Source organism: Staurois parvus, unplaced genomic scaffold, assembly GCF_062004578.1.
Source record: "Staurois parvus isolate SC_StPar_1 unplaced genomic scaffold, SC_StPar_1.0 ptg000302l, whole genome shotgun sequence".
NCBI lineage: Eukaryota > Metazoa > Chordata > Amphibia > Anura > Ranidae > Staurois > Staurois parvus.
In genome coordinates this window covers 364,735-387,050 of record NW_028318098.1, presented here as the reverse complement: position 1 = coordinate 387,050, position 22,316 = coordinate 364,735, and the positions used below count along the sequence as shown (strand labels likewise).

Sequence of the window (22,316 nt, the reverse complement as noted above, 5' to 3'; positions counted from 1 at the left end):
ATGTCACCATTGTGGCATACTATGCCCCAAACCAAGACCCCTTACCATTCCTCTCTCACCTACTATCGGTTATAGACCACCATAAGCGCGGAACTTTAATTGTTAGCGGAGACTCTAACAGTGTAATATATCCCTTTCTCGACAAATCTCCTCAACCATCCCCCGTCCCTGCCCCTAAACAAACCTTCCAAGCCATACTACAACGTTATTCTTTGATAGACACATGGCGGGAACTTAATCCGACTAAACGCCAATACACCTTCTATTCTCATCCCCACCAGTCATTCTCCAGAATAGACCATATTTTCATTACCACCGCCTCTTCCACTCGGCTTCTGACCTCTGAAATAATTCCAATCCCCTGGTCTGACCATTGTGCCGTATTCACGGCTATGGCCTCGTTAGCTGCATCCCCCACTGAATCCTCTTGAATCATTAATGATAACCTGCTTGCAAACCCAGCACACTGTCTAGAAATCGAAGCAGCATTAAAAGACTATTTCACTCTTAACCAGTCGCCCGATATATCCCCTCTCCTGTTATGGGAAGCGCATAAACCGGTATTACGAGGGTTCTGCATTAGCAAAGCATCCTTCTTAAATAAAACCAAAAGGCAACAACGCCTCCTACTGGAGCAAACCTATGATCGTTCCCATCAAACCTTTCAGACGGCTCCTACGCCGGCCAATCGTGAAGCCTTGGAGCGATCTAGATTGGCTCTAGATCTCTTTCTCACAGATCAAGCTGAACTCTCACTTCGTAGATCTAGACATAAATATTATACTAGGGCGAATAAACCGAATACATTCCTCGCCCTCTCTCTTCGTAGGCTCGACCAACTCACTAAACCTATCCGGATTCGCACCTCCTCTGGCAACCTTACCAGTAACCCAGAACATATTCTACAGACCTTCCATAAACACTTGTCACAGCTCTATTCTTCTTCCACACCTTTTGACCCCGCACAAGCTGATATGCTTCTCACTTCCATTTCCTTTCCAAAACTCTCAGAGTGCCAGTTGGCGACGCTTGAGCGACCCATCTCCCCTGCCGAAACCCTAGACGCTATTAAAAATCTAAAATTACGGAAACGCCCAGGACCGGATGGCTTCTCGGCTACCTATTATAGGAAATTTGCTCATCTCCTCACTCCCATCCTTACTAATGCTTTTAACGCTTTACTATCAGGCCAAACCTTCAACCATGAAACAGTGCAAGCGAACATCTCAATGATCCCAAGGCCGAATTCTGATGACACGCATTGGTCCAATTATAGGCCAATTTCTCTCCTTAACATTGATATCAAACTGTTAGCAAAAATCCTCTCTTCGCGTCTTAACTTGTGTATTGGTTCTCTAATTCATAATGACCAAGTGGGCTTTATCTCAACTAGACAAGCAGGAGATAACATCAGGCGTGCATCTCTTTTAGCTAACTTAGCCAGGTCTCGTAATATTCCTACCTGTTTCCTCTCCCTAGATATCCGGAAAACATTTGATACCGTCTCATGGCCATACCTCAACTATATTTTGCACCGTTGGGGTTTTGGCTCACACTTCTTAACCTGGATCTTCTCGCTGTATCAAGAGCCTTCAGCCAGAATTAGGTATCTGGGGCACAGGTCAGCTCAGTTCCCGATTTCTAGAGGCACGAGACAGGGCTGTCCTCTGTCCCCCCTGCTCTTTGCCCTGGCTATAGAGCCCCTAGCCCTCTTAATCAGAGCTAATCTGGATGTTAAGGGACTCGAAATAGGGGGCACACATCATAAATTATGTCTCTTTGCGGATGACGTCTTGCTCTTTCTCACATCTCCATTGACTTCCTCGCCTTCCTTACTCCGGCTTCTCGAGAAGTTTGGCGGGCTCTCGGGCCTAATAATAAGCCCTAATAAATCAACAGCACTCAACATTTCTCTCCCCCCTATAGAATTGGCGCACTTGAAGCAGATTTTACCATTCCCTTGGTCACAGTGCCATATCCCTTTCTTGGGAATCAAACTGACACCTAAGCTATCAGACCTTTACGCAGCTAATTATCTTCCGATGCTAAGCCACCTTTCTGCCCTTCTGACCAAATGGTCTTCCCTTCCCCTCGCATGGCTAGGCAGAATAGCAGTTATTAAGATGGCAATCCTCCCAAAAATTCTATATCTGTTTAGAGTCCTCCCAGTCCCAGTCCTCCCTCATTACCTCCGCACACTGCAGCGTCGCATCTTTTCCTATATTTGAGGCAATACTCGCCCTCGTATACCTCGCTCCACCCTCTATCGCCCTAAGCTCAGTGGAGGTCTAGGCCTACCCGATATTAGCAAATACTATCTAGCAGCGCACTTAGCCCAGTTACCTAAATATCATGCAACTTTTGAAATCCCTCAATGGGTTGTGCTTGAATCGATTGAATGTGACCCCTTATCCACAGCTAACTTGCTCTGGTTGAGACCAATAGACCGCCGCACTATATCCAACCCCATCACGTCTCACTTCCTATCCTTGTGGGACAAATTGAAAACCTGCTATCTCCTCCAATCTCCACATAATCCTATGCTCTCGTTCTTGCGAAACCCAGCTTTTCCCCCGGCCTGGCAGACACCCCTTTTATTCAAAGCCTGGTCCTCTGCTAATTTATTCCGTACACATCACTTCCTACAGAGGAATACGTTTAAATCCTTTGCCTCGCTGCGGGAAACACATGGCCTCCCAGCCTCCGAGATATTTCGGTACTTGCAGCTACAACACTTTTACGCCCCCCTATACCACAATAATCAATCGACCAGACACCATGTCTATCTTTGAACGAGCGTGCTGCAAAGACCCTCATAGACGTGGGCTTATCTCCTGCTTATATTCACTCTTTACTACCTCGATTACCACGTCCCCCCCTCTGTATACCCACAAGTGGGAAGTGGATTTGGGTAAGGAACTTGATCCGTCTGAATGGGACCATATTTGGGCCAACACAATCATCCTCACAGAACATCATAGTATTGGAAACGAATTATAAAGTTTTAACCCGCTGGTACTTGGTCCCGGCGAGAATCGCAAAATTCACCCCTAATTACTCGCCCAACTGTTTTAGAGGCTGTACAGACACAGGAACACGTTACCATATATGGTGGGACTGCCCAATAGCCCGAATCTTTTGGGATGAAATTTTCGCCATGTTATCTACACTTAGCACTACTACCCTACAACCCGACCCAACGACCGCCCTACTCAACCATTGCCCCCCTGGCATCTCCAATTCGCAATTTAAGCTCAGCATGCAAGTTACGACAGCGGCTAAACAGGTTATAGCGAAATCCTGGAAATCCCCCACCCTAAGTGTCGTGGCCGTCAAAACCAGAATAACGCAAGCCATGATACATGCAAAGGTGGAAGCCACAATTCTCGACACGATTCCTAAATTCTTACGCATATGGAGCCCCTGGGTAGAGCGCTTCCTCCCGCCTAATTTTGACGAATCACTCCTTCTCCCCTGATTTGTGTATTATGCGCTAAAGATATTGTCATTGGCCCTTGTACACAATACGTAGGAGTTATTGTACACCTGCCGAACGCTCATGGAGTCATTGTTGCTGTTCCTCTTCCCCTCCCCCCCCACCCATGTCTGACCCCCCTTTAAACTTTCCCCTATTTCTTTAACGCATTTGGGAGACATCATTTTGATTGGCTGGAACAATAATGTCTTTTGTTGTCAACTATTACCTACCTGTTTCCGCTAGTAATGCATAGACAACTGTACTATGACCCTCTTTCATATTGTTTTTTTTTTTCATGTTCTATTGCCATTTCAATGTCCAATGTACATTAGCAATGTCTCTTTGTTTGTCCCACTCTGATTTATTGTTAATAAAATTGTTTGAACAAGAAAAAATACAAAGAATCTAGTTTATTGTACTATTTGAATGCAGCAAAGGGACTGATACCCAAGTATTGGAGGAGACAGGAGGTGCCGAAAATAAAAGACTGGGTGGATAGGGTGGATCAAATATGTAAATTGGAGGAACTTTATCATTTGAATGAAGATAAGATGGAGAGTCACCATACAAGATGGAACAAATGGGAGGAATTCAAAAAGTGAAGGCTAGCCTTAGAGGTTGTGGGGGATTAACATAGAATAATATGGAAACACATTTTGTTCTTCTTTTATAGGGATTCTGATCTCCAGAAATGAACCGGAAAATGCAGAGCAGAAGGGGTTAAGGATTGGATTGGAGGGGGGATGGGTGGTATATAGGTAGACGGAGGGGGGAAGGGATGAAACAATAAATGTTTTGATAATATGCTAAGGTTTTAATGAGTGTTTGTATAACTTGTTTATCTGAAAAATTAATAAATATTAAAAATTAAAAATAAAAAAAATGTCGGAAAAGGCTTGGTCTTCAAGAGTGCATGGCATAAGCTTCTAATGTTGGCCCTGAAATGCCAGGATAGTAGAAGCTCCTCCAAATAACCCCTTTTTGGAAAGTAGACACTCCAAGGTGTTTGCTAAGAGGCATGGTGAGTATTTTGCAGATCTCATTTGTTGCCACATGTTTTTGGAAAATGAAGAAAGAAAACAAAAAAGTAAAATAGTATTTTTTTTCTTTTCTTTTTTTTCAAAAGTCTGTGACAAAAATGATATCTGTAAAATGCTCAACATTCCTCTTATCAAATTCCTTGGGGTGTCTACTTTCCAAAAAAGGGTCATTTCGGGTGGGGGGTGTTTTTACTATCCTGGCATTTTAGAGCCTCCGAAACTGTGATAGGTAGTGAGTAAGTGATATGAGGAAATATTCCCTTTGAAATCCTGAAGGTGGTCATAGGCTGCCAAAAAGTCTCTCACATGTGGTATCCCCATACTCAGAAGAAGTAGGAGAATGTGTTTTGGGGTGTTATTCTACATATACCCATGGCATGTGTGAGAAATATATCATTTAAGTGACAAATGACAAAAAGTGTCATTTTTGAAAAATATGTGGCAAAACATAAAATGTTCCATGCACTCAACATGCCTCTCAGAAAAATCCTTGGGGTGTCTGCTTTCTAAAAAGGGATCATTTGGGGGGGTTTAATGCCCTGGCATTTTAGCACCTCAAGAAAAGGTCAGAAAGTACCGTATTTTTGCTTCATAAGACGCACCTGACCATAAGACGCACCTATGTTTTAGAGGAGGAAAGCAACAACAAAAAATATTCTGAACCAATGGACTGCAGACATAGTACAGGGAATGACCGGTGACTGCAGACATAGTACAGTAAATGACCAGAGACTGTGGACATAGTCCAGGAGATGGCCAGAGACTGCGGACTTAGTACAGGAGATGAGGTAAAGAAATGGTAAAAAACCGGGATGCCCCTATATCAGTTATAGAAAATTAACCAACAGGAGGGATGTCAACCAACAATTCCCTAATTGAAAATAATATATGAATGTCGGCTCACATGAGAATGACACAGTGGTGTCCTCAGAACCAATAACAACATGGAAAGAACAGGAGAAGGGAGACCAGAGGAAAGAAATCCCTAAGGTCAAGAAGTCCCAATGAGGACAAACTGCGGCTAATTCAAAAAAATATATATATATATTTTTATTGCAAAATCTTAGTGAACAACCTATATAGACATAAATGGATAGACCTCACCACCACCAACAGGAAAGATGAAGGATGGAGATGACCTGATAGACCGTGGTGATGCCACGCGGTTGGAAATCCCGATACCTGTGTTAGAGTGCCGTGCCAAGTCCAGAGAGGAAAATGAGGACAGGAGAGCCGTATGATAAATCTATGGAAAATTGAAGACCATCAATATGCATGTAAAAGATAATATCATAACAATAATTCTAATGCCAGGAAATAGTCTCCTCAATCAGACTTCCTTGTGAACAGGAAATAGTGACAGAGGGGGAGACACAAGAAATGAAATATGATATATTATAATATATTCTTCCAGATGGTAGGTAAGGATGGGGTCTTCTTGTATAAAGGAACAGATTCCAGAGTACTCTGGGATAAAGGCAGCTCCTCCAGTGATAATCAAATAAAGATAACACCATCATAGTCCCCTTGGTGGTAGGGCCTCATCATAAACATACTGCAGATGTATTGAATAATAATCAGCACAGAGATAATGATGATGATAAACACAGTTAGATTTGTTGTATAATGACTTTCATATATTTCCAGCTAACTGGGTCAAGTGATGACCATAGTGCTAGTTACTGGCTTAGATAGAGGCCATATATTACATAACATAGAGCTGCTGAGAAGGTCACCCCACTCACTATCCCACATAATGGAGGGGATGTAGTCCCACAATATAACAAGGTGAAGGAATGGCCATGGCTGCTGGCTGGTTTAACCAGAATGGTATATCATATGCATGCAAATAACAGTTCAAAGGTTGCCCTTTAGGGATAAGTAGTGTCAAACCTTCCACTCATGAGTGCAGAGTATGCAGCGGTGCGGTTCGATCCACCTGAAGAGTCAGGGATATGTATGCACAGCTTTCCTCATGATAATTGCAGAGTATGCAGCGGAGCCATTTGGTTTTCCTGGGGTATCAGGAGTATTTACAGAGCCTGCAGCTGCTTGGCCAGATGAAAGTTTAGTTGGTGGTAGCATGGGAGACCATAAATGAATCCAGGCAGAGTGCGCAGGGAAGGAGCAGCGTGTCACTGCTGGTGTGGACCACACGGATACATTCACAGACGCTACTGGAACCAAAAAGTTCCATATAAAACATTTTGCTAATTGTACAACTACTAGAGTGATCTATATGCTATGCTGTCCTTGCAATAAATTTATGTAGGTAAAACCAAATGCCCATTTGGAGTCTGAATGGGTGAACATATCAATAGTATCTGTAATCACCAAGACCGCACTCCAGAGTTGGAACATTTCGCACAGGTGCACCAGTCTTCTCCCACTGGACTGAGGGTTAAGGTTATTTATACTTTGAAGCTGTCATTGAGACATGGTGATTTTGATACTATTTTGTTGCGCAAGGAAAAAGAATGGATATTTAAATTAGGCTCTATGGCGATGATCGGTCTGAACAATGAATGTAGTCCTCAGATATTTTTGGACCCATAGCTGAATAATTTGGCCTTTTTCTCCTTTTTCCTTTCCCTTTTATTTCCACCTCAATTATTTTGATCCAATTTTTATTATATTATTAAGTATGTGTATGCATGTATTTGCATATTGTGGTCTATTATTTCCCAGTAGTGGTCCACATATTTTTATCTGGACTGAATATGTGGCATAAAGATCTTGTTTTTATATGATTCCTACTTGTCCCCTTTTAGAGATGACAATGTTCTCTGGCCTTTGTTTAAATATGTGTGGAGCACACGGGAATATTCCAAAATGAGGCTCCCTGGTGGTATACAAGACTCCAGAAACATTGCCATCATCATCTGAAGAAGTCCATGTGACTCAGTGGGCGAAGCAGCTGCAGGCTCTGTAAATACTCCGGATACCTCAGGAAAACCAAATGACTCCGCTGCATACTCTGCAATTATCATGAGGAAAGCTGTGCATACATATCCCTGACTCTTCAGGTGGATCGAACCGCACCGCTGCATACTCTGCACTCATGAGTGGAAGGTTTGACACTACTTATCCCTAAAGGGCAACCTTTGAACTGTTATTTGCATGCATATGTTATACCATTCTGGTTAAACCAGCCAGCAGCCATGGCCATTCCTTCACCTTGTTATATTGTGGGACTACATCCCCTCCATTATGTGGGATAGTGAGTGGGGAGACCTTCTCAGCAGCTCTATGTTATGTAATATATGGCCTCTATCTAAGCCAGTAACTAGCACTATGGTCATCACTTGACCCAGTTAGCTGGAAATATATGAAAGTCATTATACAACAAATCTAACTGTGTTTATCATCATCATTATCTCTGTGCTGATTATTATTCTATACATCTGCAGTATGTTTATGATGAGGCCCTACCACCAAGGGGACTATGATGGTATTACCATCTTTATTTGATTATCACTGGAGGAGCTGCCTTTATCCCAGAGTACTCTGGAATCCGTTCCTTTATACAAGAAGACCCCATCCTTACCTACCATCTGGAAGTATATATTATATTATATCATATTTCATTTCTTGTGTCTCTGCCTCTGTCACTATTTCCTGTTCACAAGGAAGTCTGATTGAGGAGACTATTTCCTGGCATTAGAATTATTGTTATGATATTATCTTTTACATGCACATTGATGGTCTTCAATTTTCCATAGATTTATCATACGGCTCTCCTGTCCTCATTTTCCTCTCTGGACTTGGCACGGCACTCTAACACAGGTATCGGGATTTCCAACCGCGTGGCGTCACCACGGTCTATCAGGTCATCTCCATCCTTCATCTTTCCTGTTGGTGGTGGTGAGGTCTATCCATTTATGTCTATATAGGTTGTTCACTAAGATTTTGCAATAAAAATATATATATATTTTTGAATTAGCCGCAGTTTGTCCTCATTGGGACTTCTTGACCTTAGGGATTTCTTTCCCCTGGTCTCCCTTCTCCTGTTCTTTCCATAGTACAGGAGATAACCAGCGACTACGGACATAGTACAGGAGATAACCAGCGACTACGGACATAGTACAGGAGATGACCAGAGACTGCAGACATAGTACAGGAGATGACCAGAGACTGCAGACATAGTACAGGAGATGACCAGAGACTGCAGACATAGTACAGGAGATGACCAGAGACTGCAGACATAGTACAGGAGACGACCAGCGACTATGGACATAGTACAGGAGATGACCAGAGACTGCAGACATAGCACAGGACATGACTAGAGACTGTGGACGTACTAGAGGAGATGACCAGAGACTGTGTACATACTACAGGAGATGACCAGAGACTGCAGACAGTACAGGAGATGATCAGAGACTGCGGACATAGTACAGGAGATGACCAGAGACTGCAGACCTTTGGTGAGCGAGTACCTGAATTTGACAGGTACCTCCTCCCACTTCCACTGAGTTTTCCTCCCTCCCTCCCTGTAGTCTTCTGGGACACATGACAGGTCCCAGAAGACTATGGGGCCATTCACAAAGTGCAGCGCTTCTCGCACATGTGCAGTGGGCCTCCAGCTGTAAAGCCACAAGCTGTCACAGCCGGGTGCCCACACTAAAGATGCCGACACAGGGGAGAGAAAATGGTGAGGACACCGCTGGACCGAGGAGCAGGTAGGACCGAGGAGCAGGTAGGACCGAGGAGCAGGTAGGACCGAGGAGCAGGTGGTACCGAGGAGCAGGTAGGACCGAGGAACAGGTAGGACCGAGGAACAGGTAGGACCGAGGAGCAGGTAGGACCGAGGAGCAGGTAGGACCGAGGAGCAGGTAGGACCGAGGAGCAGGTAGGACCGAGGAGCAGGTAGGACCGAGGAGCAGGTAGGACCGAGGAACAGGTTCTGCTGCACAGAAGAGCCGAGCGGCCAGCCCGGTGTTCTAACACGGCGGTGGCGACGGGGGTAGTACCAGGGCGGCTGCTCCATATTCGCTTCATAAGACGCACAGACATTTCCCCCCAATTTTTTATATGTTTTATAACAAAAAGTTAAACATCTTTACATTTTTTAAATTGTTGTCCTTTTTTCTTTTATATAAAAAAATCTCAGTGGTGATCAAATACCAAGAAAAATAAAGATCTATATGTGTGAAAAGATATAAGTTTTGCTTGTGTACAGTGTTGCATGACTGCGCAAATGTCAGTTAAAGTAGAGTATTGCCTCATACCAAAAAATGGCCTGGTCATGAAGGGGGGCAAATCTTCCGAAGGGCAGGTGGATAATGAGGGGGCTGGCACATAACAAAGCCTCCAGGATTGGTCCTTCTAAGCCAGCTGACCTAAGTTCAAAGCCTGAGCAATGCATTATAATGACAAAGAATTGCGTTAGTTCTCCAGGCTGGTGAACCTCAAACATGCAGGATTCACTGCAAACCCGTGATAGCGCTGAACCTGAAACGTATCCCTAGTGATGACAGGCCGGTATCATGGGAAGCCATTTGTAATAAGAGGGGCTCTATGATCTCCAGATATCAGACAATATCAGCTGGACTATTTGGAATCGTGTATCCTGAAAAATATGTATTTATGAAATATTTCTTTATTGTTCTTCTTGCAGGATGAGGATGACAGTTTGTTTTCCCTGGACCGCATTAACATTTCCATCAAGAGAAAAGGTAACATACCAAAAAATGTAAACTGTAAGGATATTTTAACAACAATTTAAACTTGTCAGCACAGTGTTCAGATGTAAATGTACTAGTCCAAGTTTAAGGGTCATTCCATTCAAAACTGACATTTCAGTGTTTCGTTAATGCTGGAATGTTAAACCCCCTGACAGTCTCTTCTATCTCTCAGGAGTTACCAGGTATGCACACTGTGGTGACTATGAGGAGTTCTCACGATACCTGCCCTGAGATCCAGGGTCTGCATATCTGCTGTGCCCATTATGAGGAGTTCCACCATCCCTCCACAGAGTTCCCAGCTCTACTTATCTGCTGTGCTCATGGGGGACATTTTTATGACACCCACAGTCATGTTCACCACTGTTGGCGCATGTTCTCACCCTACCTATCCCCAATAATTTCTGTACAAGTATCATTATCTATGTGCAGAACTGGTCTCTGTGTACTGTGTCCCTGTGTCGTAGTCCATCTCTTGATCAGCATTGTATACTAGCAGTCTACCTTTTATCTAAGACCATCTACACCCAGTATTCACCCCGGACACAGTAACCCCATACAGGTTGTATCTTTGCCTAATATTATATTCTTGAGTACTAGTCCTAGTCTTGTTCCTTTCATCCATTTTCATTAGTCCCTACTATAATCAGTTGGTCCATGGTGTCATGGCCTGAACTGCCTTCTGTCCATACACTAATCTAGGCAGGATTACAACCATTTTCTTTGTTGACCCTACTTGTATTTTTTTCATTGCTTGTTTGGGAAATGCTCCTTATGGTCCTCAACTGGGCTGCCTTACAAATCAGTATATTAGTCTAGGCAGGTATGGCATCGTTCTCTTTGTATCCCAGCTCTAGCCATGTCCAGCCTTGTTTCCTATGTATACCATCCCCTGACCGCACATCATTTGTCTTCCTATACTTGTCAGTCAGGATCAGATATAAACTATCTGTCTCTTTTTGCTTTACAGAGGAGAACTTCATAGGTAAATATTTCTTTAACTATGCGATGGGTACCCCATTCGGACAATCATTTACCAGTAAAGAAGTGAAATTTAGGGTTAGTCCTGAGGTGAGCGTTGTGTTCGTGGATGTCAAGGTTCAGGCCTTTGAACCGAAAGGGGACAATTTTGGAAGAGGTAAGTCACTCTATAGGATGACAATATCAACATTCATTATGTAGCATGTTTTCAACAGTAAAAATATATTAAACATTTTTCATGGTTACAAAATGACCATGTACAAGAAACAGTACCACATCTCAGTTACAGCACAGGAAGGTAGCAAAAAGGAAGACATATGACATACGGAGTCCTCATGAGATTATATCACATAACAGTCAATACAGCAAAACACAGATGAGAAATATCACCATTACATTCATAGATAAACTTAGCATTATAAATAAAAAGGGGGAGGTGAGGGGCAAGATCAGGTACAGTTTATCCATGTGTGCCAGATTTTTTCATGCTTAGTTGGACAACCTCTCATCATATACGTCAACTGATACATAGAGAGCAGAACACCAGGCATTATAAGATGGAGGGGTATGAAGTTTCTATTTGAGAAGGATCTCCCCTCTATCATAATAAAATACATAAAGAATTAGAAGTTTGTTATGGTTTTTGATTCCACTGCCAACTTTTTCGCAACCTGTTTTAAAAAACCAGGCAACAGTGCCATATCATATGATAGAAAGTACCAGTGTCACTTTGATATTTATTACAAAGAGGAGAAAGGGCTGGGTTGATAGGATGTAACTTCTGGGGACTGTAATAGTATATTCTATGGGGAAATTTCAATAGGACAAATTTGTCTCTAGCAGAGATCATCAAAGTAATGTATCAAGTCACCCCGTCCTCTCACTCTTCCTCTAATAGAGCTGGTATATGGCTCATCCACTTTTGGAACAGAGATCTTAGAGGCCATGATGAGCTAAGAAGAGGGCATATACAGAAGAAATTTGTTTTTGGAGACCAGGCATTCTCAATAGAGATTCAAGGGGATATTTCTGGAGAGATAGAGAGATAAGAAATTGAACTCTAACAGTATGCCTAAGGTGGAGATATTAGAAAAAACTCTGGTTTGGAAGCCCATAGTCCTCTTTCAGAGAATTATTGGTATGGAGTTTACCCACCTGGAAAAGTTGGATAATACCTTGGTTACCCACTCTCTACCAGACAATAGGGACAGGGTGACTAGTTAAAGAATAAGCATAGGACTGTTCCATAGAGAGGTACGCGAGTACCAGAATTCAGGAATTAGGTACCAGTTGATAATAGATGATCAGGCCCTCACTGTAGCTTCAATTTGAGTTGGGCAATAATCGGGGGCGATATAAAGATCTAGGAAAGACTTAAGATCAAGTGAGACATGAATTCCTAAATATTTAAACTGCAGAAACCATTGCAATGGTGTAGAGCCGGTCAGCATTGATGCATGTCTATCCAGGGGAAAAAGGGTGGACTCGAACCAAGTTATCTTAATACAAGAGTAATGCTTGAAATTATTAAAGGTCTGCAGGGTGGCCATCAAGGAGGACTGCAATACAGAAACATATCATCTGCATACAAAGATAATATATTTTCCAATAACTCCACCCAAAAATCATGAATATTAGGCCAGAGGTTCCATAGCCAGTGCAAAGAAACCTGTAGAGAGGGGACAGCCCTGCCTCCGACCTCTATGGAGGGTAACAGGAGTTGAAAGGACATTGTTATGTAGCATTTTACCTGCATATTCAGGTCATGGTAATCTGATCTCAGCATTGCAGATGGATCACCAAACTTTGGAGAAGTTATTTATTATATGTCTTCTTCCTCTGTTAACATTTGTTTTTCATGACATAATTAAGTTGGCTTTATATTATTGTAAACCTTAAGGCAATTTTTATGGTTTTGAATAGATTGGAGAGGGATTAGAGCCCCTGTCAGGGTTTCATTGCCATCTGTGAGATTTATAGATGTGGTTATAGTAGATGTCTATGTTTTCAATTACACATGGTAAAACCTCATTTATATCCACAGCTAATAGTAATAGTTGGTTGACTGAATTGTTTCTGGACTTCAGTACGCAATATGTCATCTACAGTATATTATAGAGTGCCCCTGTGGTCTACAATATGTTGTACGTAATATGCAAATGTTATGGAAACGTCTACATAACACAGGTTCAGTATACACACAAACTTCTAAAAAAATAGTTTATCTAGACATTCTTCACAATACCATATAAATGACCCTATAGCATTCTGTACTACGTCTATCCAATCAATTCCAAATTCTATGGAGTACAATAGATTTACTAATTTGTGAAACTCTGAAACTGATGTGGATCTATAAACGAGGTATATTATTTCTGGATGATCTTAATAAGAGTTTCTATCTATTAAAATAAAATGATTTATTATATTGAACCTATTTATCACCCTGTTATGGCTCTATACAGTCATGGGCAAAAAAAATATTGGCACCCTTCCATTTCTGTCAGGTAATGCACAACTTCAAATAGGTCATTCACCCTCAGTGTCTATTAGAAACTACTCAAAAGACACCTTTACACTAACATCATCGCGCCATTGTGTTTAAATTGTAAATATAAGTATTGTGTGCTGCTATTAATAATAATACACTGTAAATAATAATAAATTGTGATAAACCAAATAACCACAAATATTAGCGCAACCCTAAACCAAATCAATTAATAAATAAAATTATTTTTTTTTCCAAAAAGAAAGCCTTTATTAATACAAAACAAAATGGTACAAAATACATGTACAGGGTGCCTAAGCGAAACAGCAGGCACAATCTACAGCGACACAGCAGTAACTCAAACAAGAAAATACAGATAATGCAATGATACAAAACCCGAGTACAATAAGGTTATGCTTGCAGCAAACCGGAGCCAATATAGTATAGTATGGGGTGTAAATGCATCATATAATATCCCCTGCGCTCGTGCGTCGTCATGTAGGGCTGTAGCGATAGGAAGAGTGGTCATAGCACCTGAACGTAAGATTCGGTCAAAAACTTATGACGATGGGGAGAGTTACAAAATCGGGAAACGTTGCGGTAGGAGCCGTTGATGGAAGTGGGGAGAGTGAAAGAATGGCATGTCTAATGTTCCAGGTAGCATAGCAAAGCAAAAGGCAAGAAGAAAAGAGAAAGGAGAAAAGAAAGAAAGGGAGGTAGAAAGAAAAATGATGGGAACAGAAAGGGGAGGATGGGGGTGCAAAGAAAAAAAAAAAAAAAAATTTAATAGTGGGGAGGGGGGGGGGAAACATATGGGGTGAGTAATGACAGCAATATCTGGGGTTAATCATGTATGGGGATAAGAGTTGAGCCAACGCCAGAGTCGCATGGGAAGGGAGACATTATCGAAAAGAGTCACAGTGCCTACCACAGAAACTACTGTAAAGAAGTAACATCGGCAGGAAAGCTGGACCAAGTCAGACCTAGTGGTCCATAAGAGACCTGTATGTAGGAGTAGTTGTGAAATAGATCCAGCAGGCCCAGATGTGGGAAAATTTAGTGGGAGTGTCAAGGGCCGACGCAATCAGTTCCTCCATGTCTGCCATTTTACCCACACGGACAAGCCAATCACGAACCGAGGGGGGGCGAGAAGAGCCCCAAAGAACGGGAAGGCAGAGTCTGGCCGCGTTGATCATATGCATGGCCAAAGATCTATGATATTGTCCCCCCGGAAGGGAGGAATGATGGAGGAGAAACTGGGCCGGAGACAGATCCAGAGGCACGGTCGTCACCGAAACTACAATCCTATGAACCTCTTGCCAGAACGGTTGAATGCTCGGACAGGACCACCAGATGTGTAAAAATTATCCGTCCGCAGCCCCACACCTCCAACAGATATTGGGATAAGAAGGATTAAAATGAGCAATTCGTGAAGGGGTGCGATACCACCTCGATACCAATTTGTAACCGTTTTCCTGCGTTGAGACATTAAGGGAGCATTTATGAGAATATTTGAATACACGTGCCCAGTCGGAATCCGACAAATTTTCATCCAGATCTCTATTCCAGGCCTGACAAGAGGGTAGGGAGTTATAGGCCCTATTCTCAATTAAGAGGGGGTAAATTTCTGAAATCAAATGCTTACGCGGTTCTCCTCTCGAGCAAATATCCTCAAAAGGGGTAAGAGGGCGGGTCCAATCACGGAAAGGTTTATGCGAGAGCAGATAATGCCTTATTTGCAAATAAACCCAGAGAGGAAAATCGCGGGTACCCAAGCTTTCACGCAGTTCGTGGAGTGATTTCATCTGGCCTTCGTGGAGAAAGTGTTTGGCTAAAATTTGATCATGAGGCCAATGTTCAGATAGAAAGTTCTTGTGCATTCCAGGGGGGAAGTCAGGGTTGAGTCGGATGGAAGTGAGACAGTTCGGAGACGCAGAAATAGATGATGATTTGCAGGTATAGCGGAAGGCTTTCAGGGTAGGGCCTATCAAAGGGTGAGTGAGAAGAACCTGAGGCGTATGCTTCAGCGGCAGCCAAGGGATCGAAATCAGGGGTGCGAATGAGAAGGCATGTTCTAGCTGCACCCAATCTTTAGAAGCAGAATGGACGTGCCAGTCCACTACACGGCAGAGCTGACACGCCAAATAGTAACGGTGAAGGTCAGGAAGGCCAATACCACCATCAAGTTTAGGGAGAATCAGTTGGGAATAAGCAATGCGCGGGCGTTTATGGTTCCAAAGGAACAGAGAACAGAGCCTCCTACAGGATGTGAAGAAGGCAAGCGATATGTGGATGGGCAGAGTTTGAAAGAGGTAGAGAAGGCGAGGAAGGATGTTCATTTTAATTATCGCAGCTCTTCCAAACCACGAAAAGCAAGGACGGTGCCATTTATTCAGATCCCCTTGGAGAGAACGAAGAGTGGGTAAAAAATTCTTAGCGTATAAATCGTCGGGGTTGCGGGTAAGCTTTACACCTAAATAAGAAAGTGAATCCCTTTCCCACTGAAACGGGAAACGCGACTCACAATCAGAAACCACCTCCGAAGGCAAGGTGACGTTGAGAGCGAAAGACTTGGAAAAGTTAATCTTGAAGTTTGACAAATAACGAAAAAATGCAAAGTCCTTTAGTAAATTCGGCAGAGTAATATGCGGTTCTGCAAGGAAGAGAAGAATATCGTCCGCGTAGGCCGCAAGCTTATATTCCTTATCCGAGACCACAATTCCTTTGATGTCGGGGTTAGAGCGCAACCTCCGTAGAAGGGGCTCCAAGGAAAGGACGAACAAGAGTGGAGAGAGGGGGCAACCCTGACGCGTGCCGTTGCCCAAAGAGAAAGAGTTTGACAAATGGCCATTGACCCGGACACGCGCAGTAGGGCTTGAATACAGGGACATTATGAAATTGAGCATCTTCTCACCCAGACCCAATTGCACCAAAGACTCCTTCAGATAGTCCCAGGCGATCCTATCAAAGGCCTTCTCCGCATCCAGGGAAAGTAAGAAACCGGGAAAGGTAGATTTACAGAGCCAATGTTGGAGGTTGAGGGCCTTAATGGTATTATCCCTGGCCTCCTTACCCCGGATAAATCCAACTTGATCCAAATGGATCAAGGAGGGGAGCAGAGGAAGAAGTCGATTGGCAAGGATTTTCGCAAAGAGTTTAATGTCAACATTCAGCAGGGAGATGGGTCTATAATTAGAAACTTGTGTGGCATCCTTGTCACCTTTAGGAATAACTGTGATATGGGCTTCCAGAAGGCGATTTTGAGGTTGGGGGTCTTGCGAGAAAGTGTTGAATGCCGATAGGAAAGGGGTACCCAGGATGTCGAGGAAAGATTTATAATAGGCCGCCGAGAAGCCGTCCGGGCCCGGACTCTTACCCGGTTTCATCCGTTGCAGAGCACACTGCAACTCATTCAATGTCAGGTCTGTGTCCAGCAAAGCAGCCAAGTCCTCCGGGAGGGCCGCCGGGCCGTGAAGGCGGAGAAACTCGGAAATCAGGGAGGCCCTAGAGTTGTCAGTGGGCAGAGGGGGGTGTTCCGGAGGAAGATTATATAAGGAAGTGTAAAAGTGTTCGAAGTGGGTGGCAATGTCAGGGTTAGAAGTAGCTATAGTGCCATCAGAACCCCTGATTCTGTGCACCGTCATGCTGGATCTTTTCTCACGGAGAGCTCTGGCGAGAAACTTCCCACTCTTATTAGCAAATTCATAATACAGCTTTTGTGAAAGGATGAACCGTTTCTTAACCACCCTGCCCAGTTCGTTAAGAAGTTGTGAGCGTAGACTCGTTAGTTCAGATAAGGTCGACGCAGCCAGAGACCGTTTATGCGCCCTCTCCAGGGAGTGTATCCTGCCCGTGAGGAATTTCAAATGTTCTTGTCTATCTCTTTTGCGCTTTGTCGCTGCTGCAATGAGAAAGCCACGGATAACACACTTGTGGGCTTCCCACAGCGTGAGGGGGGAGATATCAGGAGAGGAATTTAGGGAAAAGTATTCCGTCAGATTGGAGCGTATCTCCTGTAAAATAGCGGAATCTGCCAGAAGGGAAGCATCCAGGCGCCAGAATTTCGAGCGAATAAACACATCAGGGAATCGCAAGGTCATGGTGATGGGGTGATGGTCGGAAAGAACCATTGGTTCTATCGAAGCAGCATGGAGGAGTGGAAGATCCGATTGCGACAGGAAGAAATAATCTATCCTGGAATATTTATTATGGGGAGCTGAGTAAAATGTGTAATCTTTCACAGAAGGGTGAAGGGTTCTCCAGGAGTCATGCAATTGTAGATGTTGTAATTGTGTGCGTATGTGTGTAAGGGCCTTGAACGGCAGAAAGGAGCTACCTGAAGAGGAGTCTAACAGTGGGCTTAGTGGAATATTCAAGTCGCCCCCGAAAATCAACATTCCGGATTGGAACCCAGCCAGGGCGGTGGTAATTGAGCGCATGAAAGTAACCTGCTTGGTGCTAGGAGCATAGACATTGGCCAGTGTAACAGGTCGCTTAGCACAAAAACCCTTTACAAACAGGTATCTACCTTCTGGATCAACAAGGGAGTCCGTCACCGAGAAAGGACAATGTCTAGCGAGTAAAATGGCAACACCCTTTGATTTGGCTAGCGGGTTAGCAGCATGGAGAACCGTAGGGAAATGGAAATCAAAAAGTTTGGGGATAGAGTCCTGGCGAAAGTGCGTCTCTTGGAGGAAGACTACATCCACTTTTTGTTTGCGCACGTAAGAGAGCAACATGGAACGCTTCTCGGGCACGTTCAGGCCCTTGGCATTGAGTGATAGGCATTTCAAGGACAATGGTCCTGAGACTGAGGTGGAGGCCGACATGATAACCCGTCAGTAAATTGCACTAGGGATGAGGGGAAAGGGAAGAAGGGAGATAAAAAAAAAAAAAAGGGGGGGGGGGAGAGTATAAGAAGAAAAAGTGGAAAAGATAAACGGCTTGAGGAAGAGACCCGCTGTTCCTTATAAGAAGAAAAGGAGAAGAAAACTAGGAGAGAAAGTATGAAGGCGGTGGAAAGAGAAAGAAAAGAAAGAGAAGCAAGAAATAGAAACAAACGATATAGTAAAACGCGCCGTATAGACGATCAGTAGGAGCTCACAGAGCCCACTGTGTGGGGAACGAGGAGGACGCCGAGACGAGAATTAACGCCACCGCCGGCCGGTGGTCACGCCAAAATATGTAAGCAGGTGAGAAGTTATGTGATGAGGAGGGAGGAGTTCGATATTGACATAAGGTTTAGGATGTTCTAGAGAAAACACGCGTAGGAAGGGACTCATACCAACTCCATGAAGTGGCAAATTGTAAGCCATGTAGGGGGCACTAAAGCGCAGGCTGTGACAGAAAAAAAAAAAAAAAAAATTCCTGAGAGGTGTAAATCAGGTGAAAAACCGTCCCCACGCTATCCAAGCCCAAGTGTCTGGTTAACTCTAGGACACATATATAAGAGAAGGGTTGGAGAAAGTGGAGACGGTCGCAAGGCCTGAAACGAGGGAAGACAAATGTGGGAGGGTGGAGGGCCAAGACGGATATTGCAAGCATCTCCTGAACAAAAAAACAAAGTTATCAACGGGTTAGCAGAGGCAAAACAAACAAAAATCAAGACATTAACAATGAGAAACACAATGGAACCCCAAATGGTTAGCAAATACAGGCTAAACAACCCAGGATCAGCACCAATGAAGCCGATACTAAACAAAGCACTGACCCTATACTGCGAGTATATATAAGTAGTACAATCAATGACCCCAGCATCACAAAAGGGACGAGCAACACCTCCCCCCACAACCGCACCACCACTAAGATCCTTAGAGCAAAGGGGAAATGAACCTCAAGGGGGCCCCGCCCATGCTATTATCCCTAGAAGCCGCTTGACAGCAAGAGCAGGAAACAGGAATAACCCAATGAGAAGAAGGCAAGGCCAGGCGGGACAACCCCAAAGGAAGCAGGGAAGGGGATGCTCGTCCATCTAACCATAGGCAAGAAGCAGTAACCCCAGGAGCCACCCCACCAGCTCCCCCCACCACAACCATCCCCAAACCCACCCCCCATCCCGACATCAGCCCACCTCCACATTCCCAAATACAGTGCAAGCAATACTCAGCCCTCTTGCGCCAGCACTGAAGAAGTCAACTGGGTATAGCCGGTCATAGAACGCCAGGGAGAGGCTGAGTTCAGCTGGGAGCCGCATCAAAGATAACAGAGCGTCAGACAATGAAGCAGGAGGGATTCCCTTGGGTACGAAGAGGATGCAGCAAAAGGTGGGCGGACGATCCGGAGGCCGACCACTAAGGCAGATACAAGAGCGACCAGATCACGGGGCGGAATCCAGATGAGGAGGGGACAGAAGGTCAGCTGGGGGATCCGGGGAGCCAAATCTCAGCAGTAGAGAGCGAGCCAGGGGTTAAGAAATCCACCACGGAGCAGCCGACTATCACTCGGAGCAGGTCCTGGAACCAATGAGGCAGGGGTACAGTGGAGACATCCCCATGGCGTCTTTCCCTTAGTGGGTGCTGGTCGGAGTCCAGAAGCGTAGGTTCCCCAAAAAGCTAACAAATGACGTGGCAATCAGAAAGGGAGTCCAGCGCAAAACAGGTTGTGAGAGAGGAGGCATGCGGGGCTCCATAGGGAAGGCCATGGGAACAACAGAAGAAGTATAATGAACCACAGGCAGCTGAAAAAAAATTACACAGAAGTGGCCCGATGAAAGGGGAGTGGTAGCCAATTAAGGCTCGTGCCGTTGCTTTCTGTGCGCAGGGGAGGCCGATGGGCTAGAAGCGGCCACCGCGCCTCCAATGGGAGGTCTTGGAGGAGTCGAAGGGACAGACCGTCTTCTACGAAGGGAATGGCCCTGCCAGTCCATGGCACCATCTGCTGAATCTGGGGACAGGGTCGGAAGCCCTCTCAGAGATCCCTGCCAGTCAGGCAGGTCAATCAATGGGTTATTCAGTGACGAGCAAAAAGATGGAAGATCTTCAGGAATTCGCAAATCATATGTGTGGCCGCCAACCCGAGCTGAAAGGCAAAACGGAAATCTCCATCTATATATAATATTGTGGGAACGGAGCGACTCTAGTAGTGGCCTCAAAGCTCGCCTTTGTTGTAGGGACATGCTGGATAAATCCTGGTACAGTTGTATATCCGCTCCTTCATATGACAGATGCCTTCTGATCCTAGCGCATCTAAGTATATCTTCCTTGAGCGGGAAGTTAACAATGCAGCAAATGATATCTCTGGGTGGATCCACATCGCTCCCCCTGGGCCGACTTGCTCTGTGTGCACGCTCAATCTCAATGGGGGTCGCCGGCGGGCGACCCAGAAGGTCGTTAAAGATGGTTGTCACCGCCTTAGGTATATCAGGGTTTTCCACGGATTCTGGTACACCGCGAAGTCTAATGTTATGTCTACGGCCACGGTTATCCAAGTCTTCAATCTGCCTGTAGAACTCTCTGATAGTCGCAGTGTGGGCCCCTGACTGTCGCTGTAAGTGGAGTATAGCATTCTTGTTGCTACTGGAGACCGTTTCTACCTGAGCCAGTCTTGAGCCCATTGCGCGAATGTCTTCCCTTAAATCATTAAGGGCAGTGGTCAGGGTACTGGCCAGAGAGGCCTTTATATCAGAGGCCACAGCATGAAGATCTTTAAGGGACAATGACTGTGTGGCAGGAGAGAGATCATGCTGTGGCACTGTGTCACTTCCAGCCTGCATAGCCATGCAGGAAGAGCAGCCTGTGTCAGAGGCTGAGGCTGCAGAGGGAGGGGGAGAGGGGGATTGAGAGAGAGAGGGAGGTGGCTGCGGCCCTGCTCTCTGTGCCTGGGAGCTAAAGAGCTCCTTGATGTGTCTCCCTGCTGGTTTGGGGCCCCTTGGGGACCGCGATCGGGTGCCGGAGAGCGTCTGGTCGTGTTTCCCCATGTTGTGAGGGGTCTGTCTTACCCCTCCCGATCACGCTGTTTGGCAGTCCGATCCGGCCGGCGGGAGCTCCTACATTAAGCGGCCATTCCGCTCGGCGCCAAGCCACGCCCCCCAATAAATAAAATTATATATTCAATATATTAATAAATTAATATATCCACCACCATGTGTGTGCAATAAATTAATCAGTGCAAAAATCATGTATAGGCAGTCCACATATAATCCATCCAGCGAAGTCCATATATTGTTGAATATGATCCTCAATAAATGAAGCAATGAGATCCTCCTTCACCAATGTGATATTCAGTGCACAAAACACCCCATCAAATTGCACACTCACCACAAACTGGTGATAAACCAGCGTATCTTTAAATATCCAGCATTCCACCACTGAGCTCCAGCTTAAAGAATTTCCAAATAGTACATGTGAATAATATTGTGCAGTATCATCCAGCAAATTTATTAAGATAACAAACCCCCCATTAAAACCGCACTCACAATAAATTTGAAAATATACAGCATTTGTTAACAATCAGAGCCACAAGCTCTCTCTCCAGCGTAAATTAATTAAATTAAGAGACCGTTTAAGGTCAGGGTTCTTGAACATTTGAGGAATATTAGTAAGGGTTATAAGTACCACAGTGTATCCTTACACTTTAAGAAACATCATAATTGTGATCCAACTAATATAAAATTTTGGGCCATAGAATCTATTCCTAAAGCTTGGATAATA

The 22,316-nt window shown here is 44.4% G+C and overlaps 1 protein-coding gene across 1 annotated transcript in view; it reads left to right on the top strand.

Annotated features, from left to right (window-relative positions):
* The first annotated feature begins 5,639 nt into the window (after nt 1-5,639).
* The window catches only part of LOC149457841 (proteinase-activated receptor 1-like), a 134,588-nt gene continuing 117,911 nt past the window's right edge, over nt 5,640-22,316 (top strand). Inside the window, exons 1-3 of the mRNA XM_089683087.1 lie at nt 5,640-5,753; nt 10,136-10,193; nt 11,170-11,337. Coding sequence (XP_089539213.1) covers nt 5,640-5,753; nt 10,136-10,193; nt 11,170-11,337 — 340 coding nt within the window. The remainder of the gene's footprint in view (nt 5,754-10,135; nt 10,194-11,169; nt 11,338-22,316) is intronic.